This window comes from Leishmania major, chromosome 29, assembly GCF_000002725.2.
Source record: "Leishmania major strain Friedlin complete genome, chromosome 29".
Lineage (NCBI taxonomy): Eukaryota > Euglenozoa > Kinetoplastea > Trypanosomatida > Trypanosomatidae > Leishmania > Leishmania major.
The window spans coordinates 608,319-622,440 of NC_007270.2; the positions used below are offsets into that span (position 1 = coordinate 608,319).

Sequence of the window (14,122 nt, forward strand, 5' to 3'; positions counted from 1 at the left end):
CTCCTCTGCCAGCTTTGCCGCATTGCGACGCGCACGTCGGATTAGAGAGCCCGCGGGAGCCGTGGTGAGCAGAGAAGTTGGATGAGCAAGAGTCCGCCAAGGCAACCTCCACAGTGAAGACGAAAAAGAAAGGAAGGGGGCGCTTTACAATCTACAGAACAGGGTGAGGGTTGTGGCGACATCTGCATTTGCTGAAAAGGATGCTGATGTGAGAATGGCCTCTCCTGCGTCTAACTATTTACTCTCTTCTTTTTCTTCTCTCGCATACGCGAGCCTCGACTCACGCACTCTTCCCGCTTTATGTGCATGCCTCTCACTTCGAGGTCTCTCTCTCTTTCTTTCGCTTGCTGTATGTTGTTACTGCGCTGACTGCTATGACGGAGGACTGTCTCTCTTCTTCGTTTCTTCTGCTATGGACTTGTACTGTTCTTTCAGTGCTCTTATTATTCTTTTGTGTTGCTCTTTTTTTTTTCTGTGTCTCTCTTCGTTTTCCTCTCCCGGGAAGCCTTTGTGTGTGCCTGTGTGCAGAGGGTGGGGGGGGGGCGTGGGGAGGCTTTCGCCTCTGTGTAGTCTGCGGAGTCGCCCTTCCACTGTCGGAGAAAAAAAAACCAAACAGTGCAACCGCTGTAGTCTGACGTCAGACTTTCCAGGAATCAAGAAAACGGACGTGCCTACGGCTTCCGGGATCTCAGGTGCGGTGCCAGTACTTCTCGCGACGGGTAGTCCAAACTTGCTGTCGTGCTCTACGGCAAAATCCCGCGTAGTGCTGTGTGTAGTAGATGGAAAGACGTGGAGAGACGTTAAGAAAGAGGAGCGCCATGCAGCGCCTCTCTCTATCCGACGGACATCGTTCATGTGTCTTTGCAGGATGTCCTCCACGCTGTCCGTTGACCAGAGGCCCCGCACGGAATAAGTGAGCGTGCACGGGATGAGGTCTGCTGCTTTGGGCTTTTTTTCTTTGCTGGTGTCTCCTCTATGATCTCGATGGGGAGCATTTATTCACGCATAAGGCTCCAGCCGAGCCGCCCTCATCTCTATTGCCCCGCTCCTCTTCCGCTCGCTCCATTTTCTTCTTCTTGATGCTGACCCCATCCCCTCCTCCTCCTCCTCCCTGCCACACTCCCTTGCGCACAATGAGTGTAGCGATTGTGCGAGTACCGGAAACGTGCCAAGGTGGAGCACAAAGGTGTAGACACTTCTTCCCACTGTTTCTCCACGCGTGCAGGCAGGCCCGTTGTTTCCCGCGCAACCGTGCGCTTGTCTTTTGTATACTTTCGATTTTACTTTGCGTCTCGCGTGTGGCCGGCACGCCCACTCGCGCGTGCCACTGCGACCGCACCCTTTTCTTTCGCATTCGTGTCCCTGTGTATGTGTGGGACTCACAGCATCTTGGGCCCTCTCGTGAGACTGCTAAATACGTGCACCCCAGCGCCGCAGACCCCTGAAGCGTACGTTGTACGCCGCACAAGGCTATCCAAATCTTGTTAGCTCTACAGAGATGCCGCGCATCAAGAAGCCGCGTAACAAGGGTGTCACCTACAAGCTGGTGCCCCGCTCGTATGGCGATGCTGATGGCGAGGACCAGGGCCCTTTGTGGGTGAGCGAGGCGGAGCTCTTTCGCCGACACCAGAGCGCCGTTCCTGCCGAAGATGAAGACGCGGCGCGACGCCAGTTTAACATGTATGCCGTTGCCGCGAACGCCGAGTTCAACGACGAGCGTCGCCGTCGCCGTGCCGAGGAAGGTGAGGACGACGCGTGTGGCGTGTACGACGATGGAGAGGCGGATGCAGAGGAGGGAGCGTATGAGGAGGAGTATTATGACGAAGAAGGCGAGTACCACGACGAGCACGGCGAGGAGGACGGTGAGTGGGTCGACGGTGACTGGATGGACGAGGAGAAGCCAGAGGCCCCACACCTGCGAGCGCCAACGCAGAAGGCGGCGCTGCCGCCCACTTCTGCTGCTGACCCAGCGTTGGCGTCTAGCTGCCCACCGGCGGCCGCCGCTTGCCCGCGCGACGAGGAGGGCCACGGGAGCGAGGTGGCTGGTGAGGCCGACGAAGAGCAAGAGGAGGAGAAGCTCTTTGATGGCGAGGTAGAAGGTGAGGTGACGGACGACTTCCTGCGCCAGCTTGTCTTTGGCAGCGGTGGCAGTGGCGAGGGCGACGAGGATGCCGACGACTGGGACGGACTCGACGAGGAAGATAGCGAGATGTGGCGGTTGCTGACGGACGACGAGAAGGCGGCCATCAAGGCTTCACGCCGGCGCGGCACGGCACGGCGACGCCGCGTTGTCGCCGCAGCGGTTGGCGAGGAGGGAGGGCTGAGCCGCACTCACGCGGCCGACGGGACGGAGTATCCGACGCACGACACCACCCAGCGGGCGTTGGATCGGCAGTTCACGGAGATGATGCACGAGTTTGATGCCGATGCGCGACTCAACGACGCCTACACCGATGACCCTCGTACGCACGGCGCGCTGCCGATGGATAAGTACCTCACTGCCTTGGAGGAGTTTGTGGCAAGCAGGGCTGGCATAGATGTCGAGACTGCAGAGCCGCACAAAAACAAAGGCCTCATTCAGCAGCTCAAGTACCTCTCATACCACGCCGGCGCCTTCGACTCGGACGCGCGCGGTGTTTACATGACGACGATACTGCCAGAGAAGCAGCAGCGTTTTGTGGAGGAATTTCAGAAAGGCACTGAAGAGATACGCCGTGCCGCGCGCATGCGCTTGGCAATACGCAACGCTGGCGCCACTGCCGCCGCTACTGCTGCTGCGGTGGCATCGCCGTCGGACCAGGTAGCTGTCCTGTCCTCGCCTTCAGAGGGAGACGGCACGACCGGCGAAGAAGAGGAGGAGCTGATTGTCATGGAGATGAAGTCAAAGGCGGATCGACTGGACTGCGAGACGGCCATCAGCGCGCTCTCGACGTACTACAATCAGCCAAACGTGATTCAAGCACCGCGCCGCTCTGCGCAGGCGCGCAGAGTGAAGAAGGCGCCAGTATCGCGTTGCGGCGGCGAGCTAACAGACGCAGAGACCGAGAACACTGATAGCCACCGTAACGGCGGCGCCGACACCACCACCACGACAGTGGTGAGGGGGGACATGATCAGCGCCGGGGCTACGCCTAGCAACAGCGGCAGCGGCAACACCGCTACTAGTATCATCAGCAGCTCTGCCAAGAAGGGCGCCAATGCGGTGCAGGTGTGTAAGCCGACCTGCGCCTCTGACAGCGAGGGCACTGCACCGGCAGACAGAGCGCACCGAGGCGTCGATGTTGTGCTCACGGTTCGTCGTAAGGACGAAACCAAAGAGGAGAAAATGACGCGCCGGCAGGCTGTGAAGGCTGCACAGCGCGAGCGTCGGCAAGCAAAGAGCGCCCTCAAGCACACTTACAAGGAGGTGGAGTCGGAAGAGCTGAGGCGGTCTGCTACCTCGCAGGCGGCGCGTCGTACCGTCCACTTTATGTGAGAAGGGGGAGAGGGAGGCGGAGGGGAGGAAGAAGGGATGTCGGGGGACTCGCTGCAACGCCCAGGCAACACTTGGCGCCCTTCGCGTGTGAATGTGTGAGCATGCGTGCAGGGTTTGTAGTTTGACGGGTAATACATCGATGGGCGCGTCTCTTTTCCTTTGTCTCGTTTCTTTTTGTGGGTGATGCCAGCTAAAACAGAATGCGAGCTCCTCCACCGATCTCCCTCCAGCCACCGCCCCCAACAACGAAAAACGAAAATAACACAGAACTAATTCGACGCGGTAAACCAGTAAAAGGCGAGAGGACATGAAGCGAGGGCGCTGATGTGCTTCATTCTTCTCTGCTAAGCACTACTCTTCATACTGCCTCTCCCTTGCTCTAAAATATCTCTCGCGACTGTTCGTGCGGACGGTGCAGTCCTCAGAAAGCAAAATGCGAGACGCGAGTGCGAAGTAGGCATCGTGAAGGCACCAACAACAATGCAGCGAACGGATGCTGCACCAGGCGTGTGCACAGACACCCCTCTACTAAATGCAGATGACGGCAGCGTACTCTGCTGCACAGCAAAGGCCCCCTGGTGAGTAAAAAGAAAGCGGTGAGTCGGTATTCTCCCGTTCTCGTGCTTGCCTGGTCGAAAAGGAAGCGCAACGAGCGAGCGCGAGGGAGTGAGACAGCGGTGCTGAACTCTTTTCGTAGTGCTACCGCGTCCCCTTTTCCACCACGTCGTCAGAGCCTGTCTCTCTCTTTCTCCGCTGCGCTATACTCGCCTCCTTCTCGGTCTGCACTGGTTTCATCATCTCTTCTCTTGTTTAATTTCACCGTTCCACCCCACGTCCTCCGGCGAATAGAAGTAATTCTCCAACGATCGCAGCGCCCACGTCTGGAACGCCGCTACCCCCTCAACCCCCGCCCCTTTCAAGAACTTCGCACAGCGCTCCACCTCTTTCTCTATCTGTCTCACATAAACGAACTACGAAAAGAAGCAGCAGAGCTTTTTTCTCTCTGTCCTTTGCATACTCATCCCGACCCACGTAGAGCGCCGCCTCCATCCCTTTCCCTGCCCCAAGCTTACCGACGCAGTGCTGCCGCACCACCTTTCCCAACTCAGTATCGCCATCAACGGCTGTAGAAGAAGACGCGAGGACCGGTAACACGGGGAAACGCAGGCAAACTCTCAGACGCACACCCTCACCTCGGCCACACAGTAGAAAGCAAGTCTTATCTTTTCTTGTGAGGGCATTGTCGTTGTGGAAGGCAGATCTCTTTTTTTGTTGTTGTTCTTTGGGTGCCTTTCTGCTGCTGCATCCCCTGCGTGCGTTTATTTTGTGCTTGTAGGTGAGAGATTCTCACTCGATACGAACCCGCCCCAACACTCCACACACGCACACACGCACACACACACACACACACACACCTCGTCGTCCTCTACTCTCCACGTCGCCAGCCTCTCTCTTTCTCTCTTTCTCTCTTGTTACTCCCTCCGCTGCTGCCTGTTGTTCTGATTGCTTCCTTTCAGAACGTGTCCCTTCCTTTCCTCTCTGTGCTTGCGTGCATGTGTGTCTCCTCCTGGCCTCCCCTTACTCTCTTATTAGCTCCCCGTTGCTGTTGAGCCACTGACATCTACCACCACCGCCACCATCAGCACCACCACCATCAGCACCACGGACACCACCACGGACACCACCGACATCTTTTTTCCCTTCGGTCTCGCGCTTTTTCAGGAAACGACAACGCACACACACACACGAGCGCACACACACACGAGCGCACACACACACGAGCGCACACACACACGAGCGCACACACACACGAGCGCACACACACACGAGCGCACACACACACACGAGCACACACACACACGAGCGCACACCCTAAAGAAAGTACGCGGAAACCCTAAAAAAAAGGCGGGTTGCAGAACAGGCAGACGAGTAAAAGGAAAACAGCAACACTGACATCGACTACCACACCAAACAGAAACCAACCAACAAGAGACGGCTAGGAAAATCAGTTGGGTTCGAAGTGCGGGCAACTACTTACCTCGCGTGTGTATTCGTTTTCTAATTTGCTGTTCTGTATATGTACATATATATATATATACATATATATATTCCATCCTCGCTACCTTGCCTTGCGGTGATATTCCTGTCGTTCTTTCTCATTTCTTGTCTCTCTTTGTGTTGGTCCTTTTGACTTGCTATTTGTGCACACCTCCTTCCACCGGAGCCGCCCTTCCCCGCCCTCCCTCTCCTCGTTCTTCTCAAGCCCCCACTTTTGTGTTGTTGTTTTTGCCGTTGTTGTTTCCTCTGTCTTTCTCGTCTCCTTCAGTTCTTTGTCCTCATCGCGTTTGTTCGTTTTCTGTGGTGTTTGCCTCCCTCCCGTGTGTCACCCATTTCTGCTTACTTGCTCCACAATCACACGAGGCAGCAGCACACCATTCCTCCCCCTCCCTCCCTCCCTCTCTCCGTCCGTCCGACAACTCTCTTCGCCTTTTATTGTTTCTTTTATTCTCTCATCTTTCTCCTCTGCTGCTGTCTGTAGTAGTTGGTTGGTACAAGCTCTCTCTCTCTTTCTCTCTCTCTCGCTGTCCGTATTTGTGTATATACACACATACACACACATATATATATATCGATATATATATATATATATTCCTTTTGCAGACGTTTGCTTTTGCGCACTCTCCTCTTCCTTGCCCTCTTCTTTCTACGTCTTTTGGCTTTGACCATTTTTGTGTGAGGGCCTTCTTTCTCTCTCTCTCTCCTCTCACACGCCCACTTTTGAGCCTTCGTGCTCGCACCCTTCTCACGTGCGACCATGCCACAGATGACGGAGAACATCTGCAGCGTGCAGGGCGCTGGCAACACCGCGCCGCAGGCGGACAGCCCATGCCACTCCGTATCCTCTGCGCTCCCAGCTACCAACGGCCTGGTCTCCAATGACCTCACCAACTCGTCCTTCTCGGAGCACCCATTGAGCGAGTCGAGTGGCGGTGTCTTGGCCCAGCCGCAGATTTCTGGTAACGTTGCTGACTTCCAGAACTTTCTCGATGAGCCGAGCAATTGGGAGTGGGCAGTGAATGCCCTATCCGTGGAGCCCGGGCACAGCGATCGCAACATCTTTGTCTCGAAGCTGCCGCCCACCTTCAAGGATGCGGATCTGCAGGAGCTGTTCGAGAACTTTGGCCCCGTGGTGTCGGCCAAGGTGATGCTGAACGTGAAGACGGGGATCTCCAAGGAGACCGGCTTTGTGAAGTTCACGAGCTACAAGGACGCACTGCGTGCCCGCGCTTTTTTTCGACTCCGCCTGGCCTCCTCGCCGACCACGCCTGCAATGCCGGAGGTAGTGACGCAATGGGCGCAGAACAAGCACGACGGCGGCCTCTACGGCGAGCGATGCCAGCAGGTGCGCAAGCTGTTCATCCGAAACGTTCCGGCGCGCATCACGCAGGCGGATATGAGGGTGTTTGTCAGCCAATTCGGAAACGTGAGTGACGTCTCGGTGCACAGCGATACATATGACGCTCCACCGGCCTCCCCCCCTGGGCGAGGGCGGCGCCTGAAGCAGATGTCTCCCTCCGAGGGCACCGAAGGGGAGGAGGCAGAGGCGTCGCGCCCAGGCCCTGGGCCGGAGGAGCACGAGACGATAATCTGTTTTGTGACCTTTGCGGAGGCCGGGGCAGCGATGCGGGCGTGCCGCGAGATCCACAACACAACACCGTTTGATTCCTGCAACGGGGTGCCGCTGATGGCCAAGCTGGCGGAGGATAACAGCTCTCGTCACGCCCGGCGCCACCACGGCGCATCTGTGGCGAAGGCTGTGCCCGCCTCGTGGGGCGCATGCGCACCCTTGTGCGACGGCAGCAGCACCTACAGCAGCGCCTACAGCAGCGAGGCACACACGCCCCTCACCTGTACGGTCGGCTATCACCGCATCAGCCATCCGTCTCAGGTGTCGGTGTCACAGCATCAGCAGCAGCAGTACAGCGCCGCTTCTAACTGCGTCATGCAGCCACCCCCGCCGCCGACGCTGTCGGCAAGTTACGTGAACACAGACTTGTCGCCTGTGCACCGCAGCCATCCATCGACGCCGCAATACCCTTCGCAGAGTGCACAGCACGCTAGCTTCGGCATTCCGGCCCCGCGCCGGACTTTTCAGCAGCGCAGCGCCGCCATGTCCCCAGCGTCGGCTGTGCCGCCAGCAGCGGTCATCACGCCTTCCTCTCCTTCCATCCTCTCCACGACGATGTCGCCCACTGCTCCACAGCAGCCCCACTCGACTCGCACTCGCCACGTGCCGCTGCCGCCGGCGCTCTCCATGGAAGCGACCGAGAGCGGGTTGGCGAACGTGGCGATCCCGACCACCACCACGTCCACCCCAAGCTCGCCGCCCCACGCCGCTGACGTCTACGCACACACGCCGCTCCGCATCGGTAGGGAGACACCTGTGCAGACGCCACGCCGCCGACAAAGCCCCCCATCTGCGACGCAGATGGGCAATTACTTGAGTGATGCCTACACGGCCGTGCACACTCCGTACACCGGGCATCAGCACCAGCAGCGGCGCTTGCCCATGAACCATGGTGACGTCCAGGGTGCCTACCACGCGAACGGCGACTTCTATCAGGAGTACAGCTACAGCGACCCGATGGAGCTGAACATGCACCCCATCTCGTCTTCGGCGTCGTCAGAGGCGGTTCACGAGTACGGCAACACTGGCGGCGCTGAGCTGAGTGCCTACCGGGCTTGCGACAACCAGCGCGACGTAGCGCCACTCTGGCAGCGACGCATGGAGCGCCACATAGCGACAACAGTGTGTTCAGCCGCCGTGGCGGCCCTTGCCGGGGTGCCACATCTTTCACCGTGCGCCGCTTACGGTGCGCCGCTGGCATACGCGAGCGCTGAAGGCGCGCTCTCCATGGGTGCGGCCATGCAACCGGAAGTCTGTGAGACTACGTCGTCACCGCAGACGAAGTCTGCGGTGCCCTCGCCGTATGTGCTATACCCCCCGGCCGTGGTTGTGAATAGCGGTAGCCGGACCAAAACCCCGAGAAGCGGTGTGTCGGGGTCAGTGAGGTATCGCAACAACCCGTACAGCATGCGCCTCGTCCGCACCGTCGCGCTGGATTCATCACCGTGCGTGGACAGCTGAGGCTCTGGTGCACATCAGTTGTATTACGATGAGTGTGTACAAGCCTAATGGAGAAGGTGAGGAATGTGAACGCGTTGCTCCGTCCACCTCCGTTCACCACCACCCTCTTCTCCGGCCGTGCTTTTCCCGGCACTCTCCTTCCACCTCGCACGCCTCACCGTGCTCCTCTCTCCAGCTCTTTTCCAAGGCGCATGGATGGCTTTGCTCGTATCTAAACTGCCATAGCGAATGCGCGCAGGAGTATATATATATATATATATGTTCATGTCTTTAAGTGTGTATGGACCGCTCTTCTCGTGCTCTTCCCCCACCCCCTCTCTGTTGTGGCTCTAAAGTTGATGTGCGTATATTGCTTCTTCATGTTACGCGCTCTTGCTTTATCTTTTTGCTGTTTCCGCGTGATTCTACTATGGTTGCTCTGCCCCTGTCGACTTCCCCGCCGATTTATGCTGCTCACATGTGTCGGTTCTCTGCAGCCTCCTCTTCCGTGTAGTGCCTTGTGCTTGTTCCCTCCTTTTACAGTGAATACGCTGCCGCGCTGTTTGGCTTTCACCGCTACGCGCCATGCTCCTCTTCGTTTCCCAAGCAGTGAGGGAGGGGGAACACGCGCGACCAAATGTGATGGAGTGAGTGCATGCACGAGCGCGCTGGAGTGCATGTGTGAGCGTGTTTTGCAGCAACGGTGACTGATCTCTTTCTTACGGAGCACCTATTTTTTCTTGTTTTTTTTTTTTTGCGATGTGCGTGCTTGTCTGTATGGTTTGTGCGTTTCTGATGCCTTTGTCTTAGTACTTGCCACTCCAGTTCTTCTCGTTCTATATGATCTCTCTACTACCGATTCCACGCCACCGCCTCCTCTTTTTGGGTTTTCATTTTCTTTGGTTCCTTTTCCCTTCCGTCTTTTTTTTTGTTTGCTTTTGCGCTCGTTTTTGTGTGGTAGCCTGTTGGTCTGCTAATGAGTCTTGCATATAGTTTGCAGTAGTGCGCTCACTGGCGTTTTGTTGTTTTTTCCGGAGAGCTGTTTTTGTTTTCGTTTTTTTTGCAGGTCGGTAAGTTCATGTGCGTATGCGTATGTATCTATCTGTGTGGGCAATGCGAAATCTCTGTCTCGTCGGCTCCCGTTGTCCTTTGGCCCGTCTCATTCCCATGGTGGTGCGGGAAAGTGGTGCCATCATGTGTGTCTCCGTTGCTTTCTTTTTCAGCTCTTTCATCTCCCCTCCCTTCCTCATGCTTCTCCCCACCCATGCCGTTCTTTGGGTCGACGCACAGGCGAGTGACAGGCAGGATGGAAGGCAGAGGAGGAGAGAGCAAAATGTGTGCCTGAAATATGGTCGCTCTTTGTTGTGTACGTGCTTCGATGCTTTCTTCGTGACCCCCTTTTCGTCCCTTTTTTTCGTCTCTCACTCTGCTGTTCAGGTACATTGTTTGTATTTAGTACGCGTGCATGCGCATGCGCACGTTCCTTCTTGTTTCGGGGATGTGCACGCATGCGTCTGAGTGTCTGTTTCTGTGTGCGTGTATGTCTCTCTATCCCATCGCTCTTTCTCTCATGTGTGCTCCTGTTGAAGCGGTGATGGCGGAATGTGCACGCTGTGGTTGGATAGACATATATGTGCGTCTCTTCTCTTCTGTGAGTGTGTGACGAAGACGTAGTCGTCTTCATGAGCCCCTTACTGCACCTTCTACCTTTCCATCTCTCTCTTACTTCCTCGCTTGCTCTTCTCGTGTTTTTTCCTTCGTGTCTCTTGTATGTGACGGGCCCCTTCCCTGACCCTCCCTTTCCCCTTCTCTAACACGCACGCTTTCTTCCGTCTTTTTTTTTTTTGCGTACTTTCTTTACGACTCGGTGCTTTGTTTCTTCCTATTCTGAGCGTCTTGCAGATGTTCTCTTCGTTCTCGCGCACACGTACATAAACACGCAGGTCCCTCAACACCCAGGCTCGCTTCTCTGCTTGCGGTTCAAAAAAAAAAATATATATATGTACTCAACCCTTTTGTTTCAGTACAACGGGCGAGTTATCACTGAAAGAGGGATTCGGTGGAGCTGATCAGCTTACAATTACGGGGCTATCTGTTCTCTGCCCCCCCCCTCCCCTCTCATCCTTCGACAACTTCCACGTAAGCTCCACTTTTTTTTCTTTTCGTGCTCCCTGCTGCTATGTGTTCATGTTGTTTCCGTTTCTACTCCCGCCCTTTTATCTCTCTTGCCTCCGTGCGACACAGCCTCTTCTACCATGTGTGTGTGTGTGTTTTCATGTCTTTCGTTCTTTTCTTGGATTTGAATTATCTTCTCGTTGTTTGACCCCTCGACTCCACACAATGTTTTTTTTTTGTTCGTCATACCTCAGTAACGTATATGTAGACCCGAACGTTGCGTTCTTGTGTGATGTGTTGCGTACGCGTACACATGCGTTTTGTTTTTTCTTTTTTTTTTTCGCCTCGTTTATCGCTTATTTTTTTCGGTCAATATTTTCGCGTGTGTGTGTGGTGTGTTGTATGTGCGTGTTTTTGGTCATGCTCCAATGCTCTGGCGCCTCCCCTTACCTTTTTCTTTGTTTGTTTAACATGTATTTTGTTTTCTACATATATATATGTAGTTCCGTGTCATGTTTCTTTGTACGTTATTTCATGCGTTCGTGATTCACACATAAATGCGGTTTGCTCATCTCTGTTGTTTTTTTTTCCTCCCTTTCTTTTCTCTTTTTCTCGGTGTGCTTTTCCCCACTGGTACGTATTTCTTTCGTCCCTTCCACAACCGCGCGCACACTCTCTTCTTATGTTTTGCGTTCGCTCTCTGTCGGCAGATTTGTACGTGTGTGCCTTGCTCATGACCTCCTCATTTTTGTTTATGCCCCCCCCCCTCCTCCCTCCTCCCTCCTCCCTCTCTTAGGTATATTTCCGATTTCTTCCATTTGTGCCTTTTTCCCGACTTGTTATTGTGCTTCTATTGTTTGTGCTTGTTTTTCCAATGTGACGTGATGAGGAACTTGTCTTCCATGAATCTGTTCCTTTTCTCCCCCTCACCTTTTTTCGCTTTTTAGGCTGAACTGCTCTTTTCATGCGCGTTGGTGAGTCTACTTCCACCCTCGCCCTTTCCTTCCCTACGTGGCTGTTTCGCTTCGTGCGTCGTTTGCTTGTATGTGTGGATGTGGGTACCCCTCCCCCTTTCCATTGGCTGGTGTGTATGCGCAGCGACGAGAATGTGCTCTTGTGTGCGTCTTGGCGTTGGGACATGCGTGTTTAGCTCGCTTTGTGGTTGTGCGCGTGCTCTATGCTTCTCGAATCGTCTGCCCTCCCTCCTCCTCCAAGCCATCTCCTCCGTATGTGCTTGGCGACGTTTTTTTAGCTCTCTCCCTCATACCGCATGACGGCACACGGAAGCGGGAGTCTTTTGCTGTTTCGTGTTGTACTATATGTGTGGTCGGCATTTTTTTTATGTTTGTTTTGCAGGCTGCGGTGTGTGCTTTGCGACTCTATGTATATGTTCTGCGTCGATGACACGCATATGCGTGTACATGTATATATATATATACATATATATATATGCATAGGTATACATATGTGTATATATATGCAAATAAGCTCCCCTATTACTTTTTCTGCGCTGTGCAGTTTTCCTTTCCGTGGTTCGCCTTGACTGACCTCACTGTGACATTTTTTAACCCCCCACTGTATTTTGCTTTTCGTTGTTTCGTCTTGTACTTCAAACTTTTCTTCTTTTTTTTCTCGCTCACGCGCGTGCGTATGCTGTCATTGTTGACTTTGTGGTCCTCCTCCCTTTCTATTTCTCCTCGCACTCGGGTTGTGTGCTTTTCTAAGTCGTTAGTGCCAAGTTTGCGTTTTTATGTTCATCGCTCTAGTTGAAGTCACGCTGTACCTGTATATATATATATATATATATATTCGTTGTTTCTTTTAGTGTGCTGGCCTTTTCCCTTCCCTCTACCTTTCGGCGTTGATGTTTTGTGTATGCGTGTGTCTCGCTTTGCTGTTCTACCACGGCTGTGCACACAGACGATCTCTTTAAAGTAGATGGTGTGCGCGCACTTGACTACCCGCACCCACACAACCGCCTGCCGAGAGACGCACGAATGCGCACGAGTCTGTGTGCTCCCGCTTATCCGACTTACGTCACTCCAGGTATCATTTCATGCATTTTTGTCACCGGTCTTTGGTCCGTCTCGTGTTCACAGGTATGCATGTGCGTGTGAGCGTATCTGGAAGTCCTCTCCTGTCTATGTTTCCGCCTCCCTTTCTCCAGTGTTTTATTGTTTATTTTTTTTGTTTTGCTGCTTCTTCGTCTTTGCGCTGTCTACTTCAGGGGGCGGGGGGGGTGGAGGGGCAAACAGCTGCGCGTGGTCACTCGTTGTCCTCTCTGCCGTCCCCCGCATCTGCGGATTGGGATGTGTTGTCTGTGTCCCGCAGTGCCTCCAATATCGAGCCGAGACCCGGCAAATAGTGACTGAAGAACAGAAAGGGAGAACAATGCCGACACGAACGCGCCTGCACGCACAAACACACACACACAAGCACACACACTGGACGGAAAACTGCAAAATTGTTTTCTTGTTTGTTCTTTGTACGTGTCTGTGTAAGCGTGTCTGGTAGATCTAGCGCATCTGTCTGTCTGTCATACCACCTCCTTTTCTTTGCGTTTTTCGTTCGTGCTACGTTTCTCTCCTCGCGCATCTCCGCGTCTTCTTTTGAGTCTCTTTGGTATTTCCCGAAGGTAGGCTATGACGGGTGCTCATTATCTACCTTCCTCAAGAAGGAAGCAAGGGACCCCCCTCCCATATGCACAGAGGTAGCTGCTACGCCCCTCCCCCTCTTTCCTGTTTTTCCACTCCCGTACACCCACAGAGCTTTCTGTTGCTCTGAGGTGGCAACATGCACGCTGCTGATCTCTCGTTTTCTGCATCTTTTACCCCCCCCCCCCCGTACCTCTGTCTTTCGTTCCTCCTTTTACACCACCGCCAACACCCCACTCTTACCCGTGCAACAACGCATTCCTTTTTCCACCCTTCATTGTGTGTCTTGTAGTACCCTTGGTGACACCTCCGACACACCTGTACGCTTCGCGGTTTCTCCAGAGCATTTTTTCTCCCTTGATTGCTACGGTACATCCTTCTCTTTCTCTCGTTTCTTCTTTTCCATCACCTTTTTAAATATTTTCTGCTGTTGTTGTTACTACCCCTCTTCTTCGACTCCACTTCTTGTTTTTGTTGTTGGTTTTGGCTTGTGTAGAAGGGACCGCCTTTCTCAATGTTTTCGTGGCTCCTGTTGTCGCTTGAATGCTCCTTCTCTACATCTCCTCTCCTACGCGCACCCGCGAAATACTCCTTGTCTGTCTGCCAAGTATGTGTGTGTGTGTGTGGCTCTCGAGTATTTACGGCCTCTTTTTTTTCCCTAGTCCTCTGTGTTCTATTCTCTCTTCGTGCTCTTCTTTTTGTTGCTTGTGGACCGTATCGTACTTCGCTCTACCAAGTCCATCATGTGGA

General features: G+C 54.2%; 2 protein-coding genes across 2 annotated transcripts; both read left to right on the forward strand.

Annotated features, from left to right (window-relative positions):
* Positions 1–1,498: 1,498 nt before the first annotated feature.
* Positions 1,499–3,475, forward strand: LMJF_29_1380 (conserved hypothetical protein; the record flags this gene model as incomplete). The annotated part of the gene is made up of 1 exon (XM_003722170.1): positions 1,499–3,475. The coding sequence occupies one exon, from the start codon at positions 1,499–1,501 to the stop codon at positions 3,473–3,475; it is 1,977 nt and encodes a 658-aa protein (XP_003722218.1).
* A 2,815-nt stretch (positions 3,476–6,290) lies between these two features.
* Positions 6,291–8,624, forward strand: LMJF_29_1390 (putative RNA binding protein; the record flags this gene model as incomplete). Its single annotated transcript, XM_003722171.1, has 1 exon — positions 6,291–8,624. The coding sequence occupies one exon, from the start codon at positions 6,291–6,293 to the stop codon at positions 8,622–8,624; it is 2,334 nt and encodes a 777-aa protein (XP_003722219.1).
* Between the last annotated feature and the right edge of the window lie 5,498 nt (positions 8,625–14,122).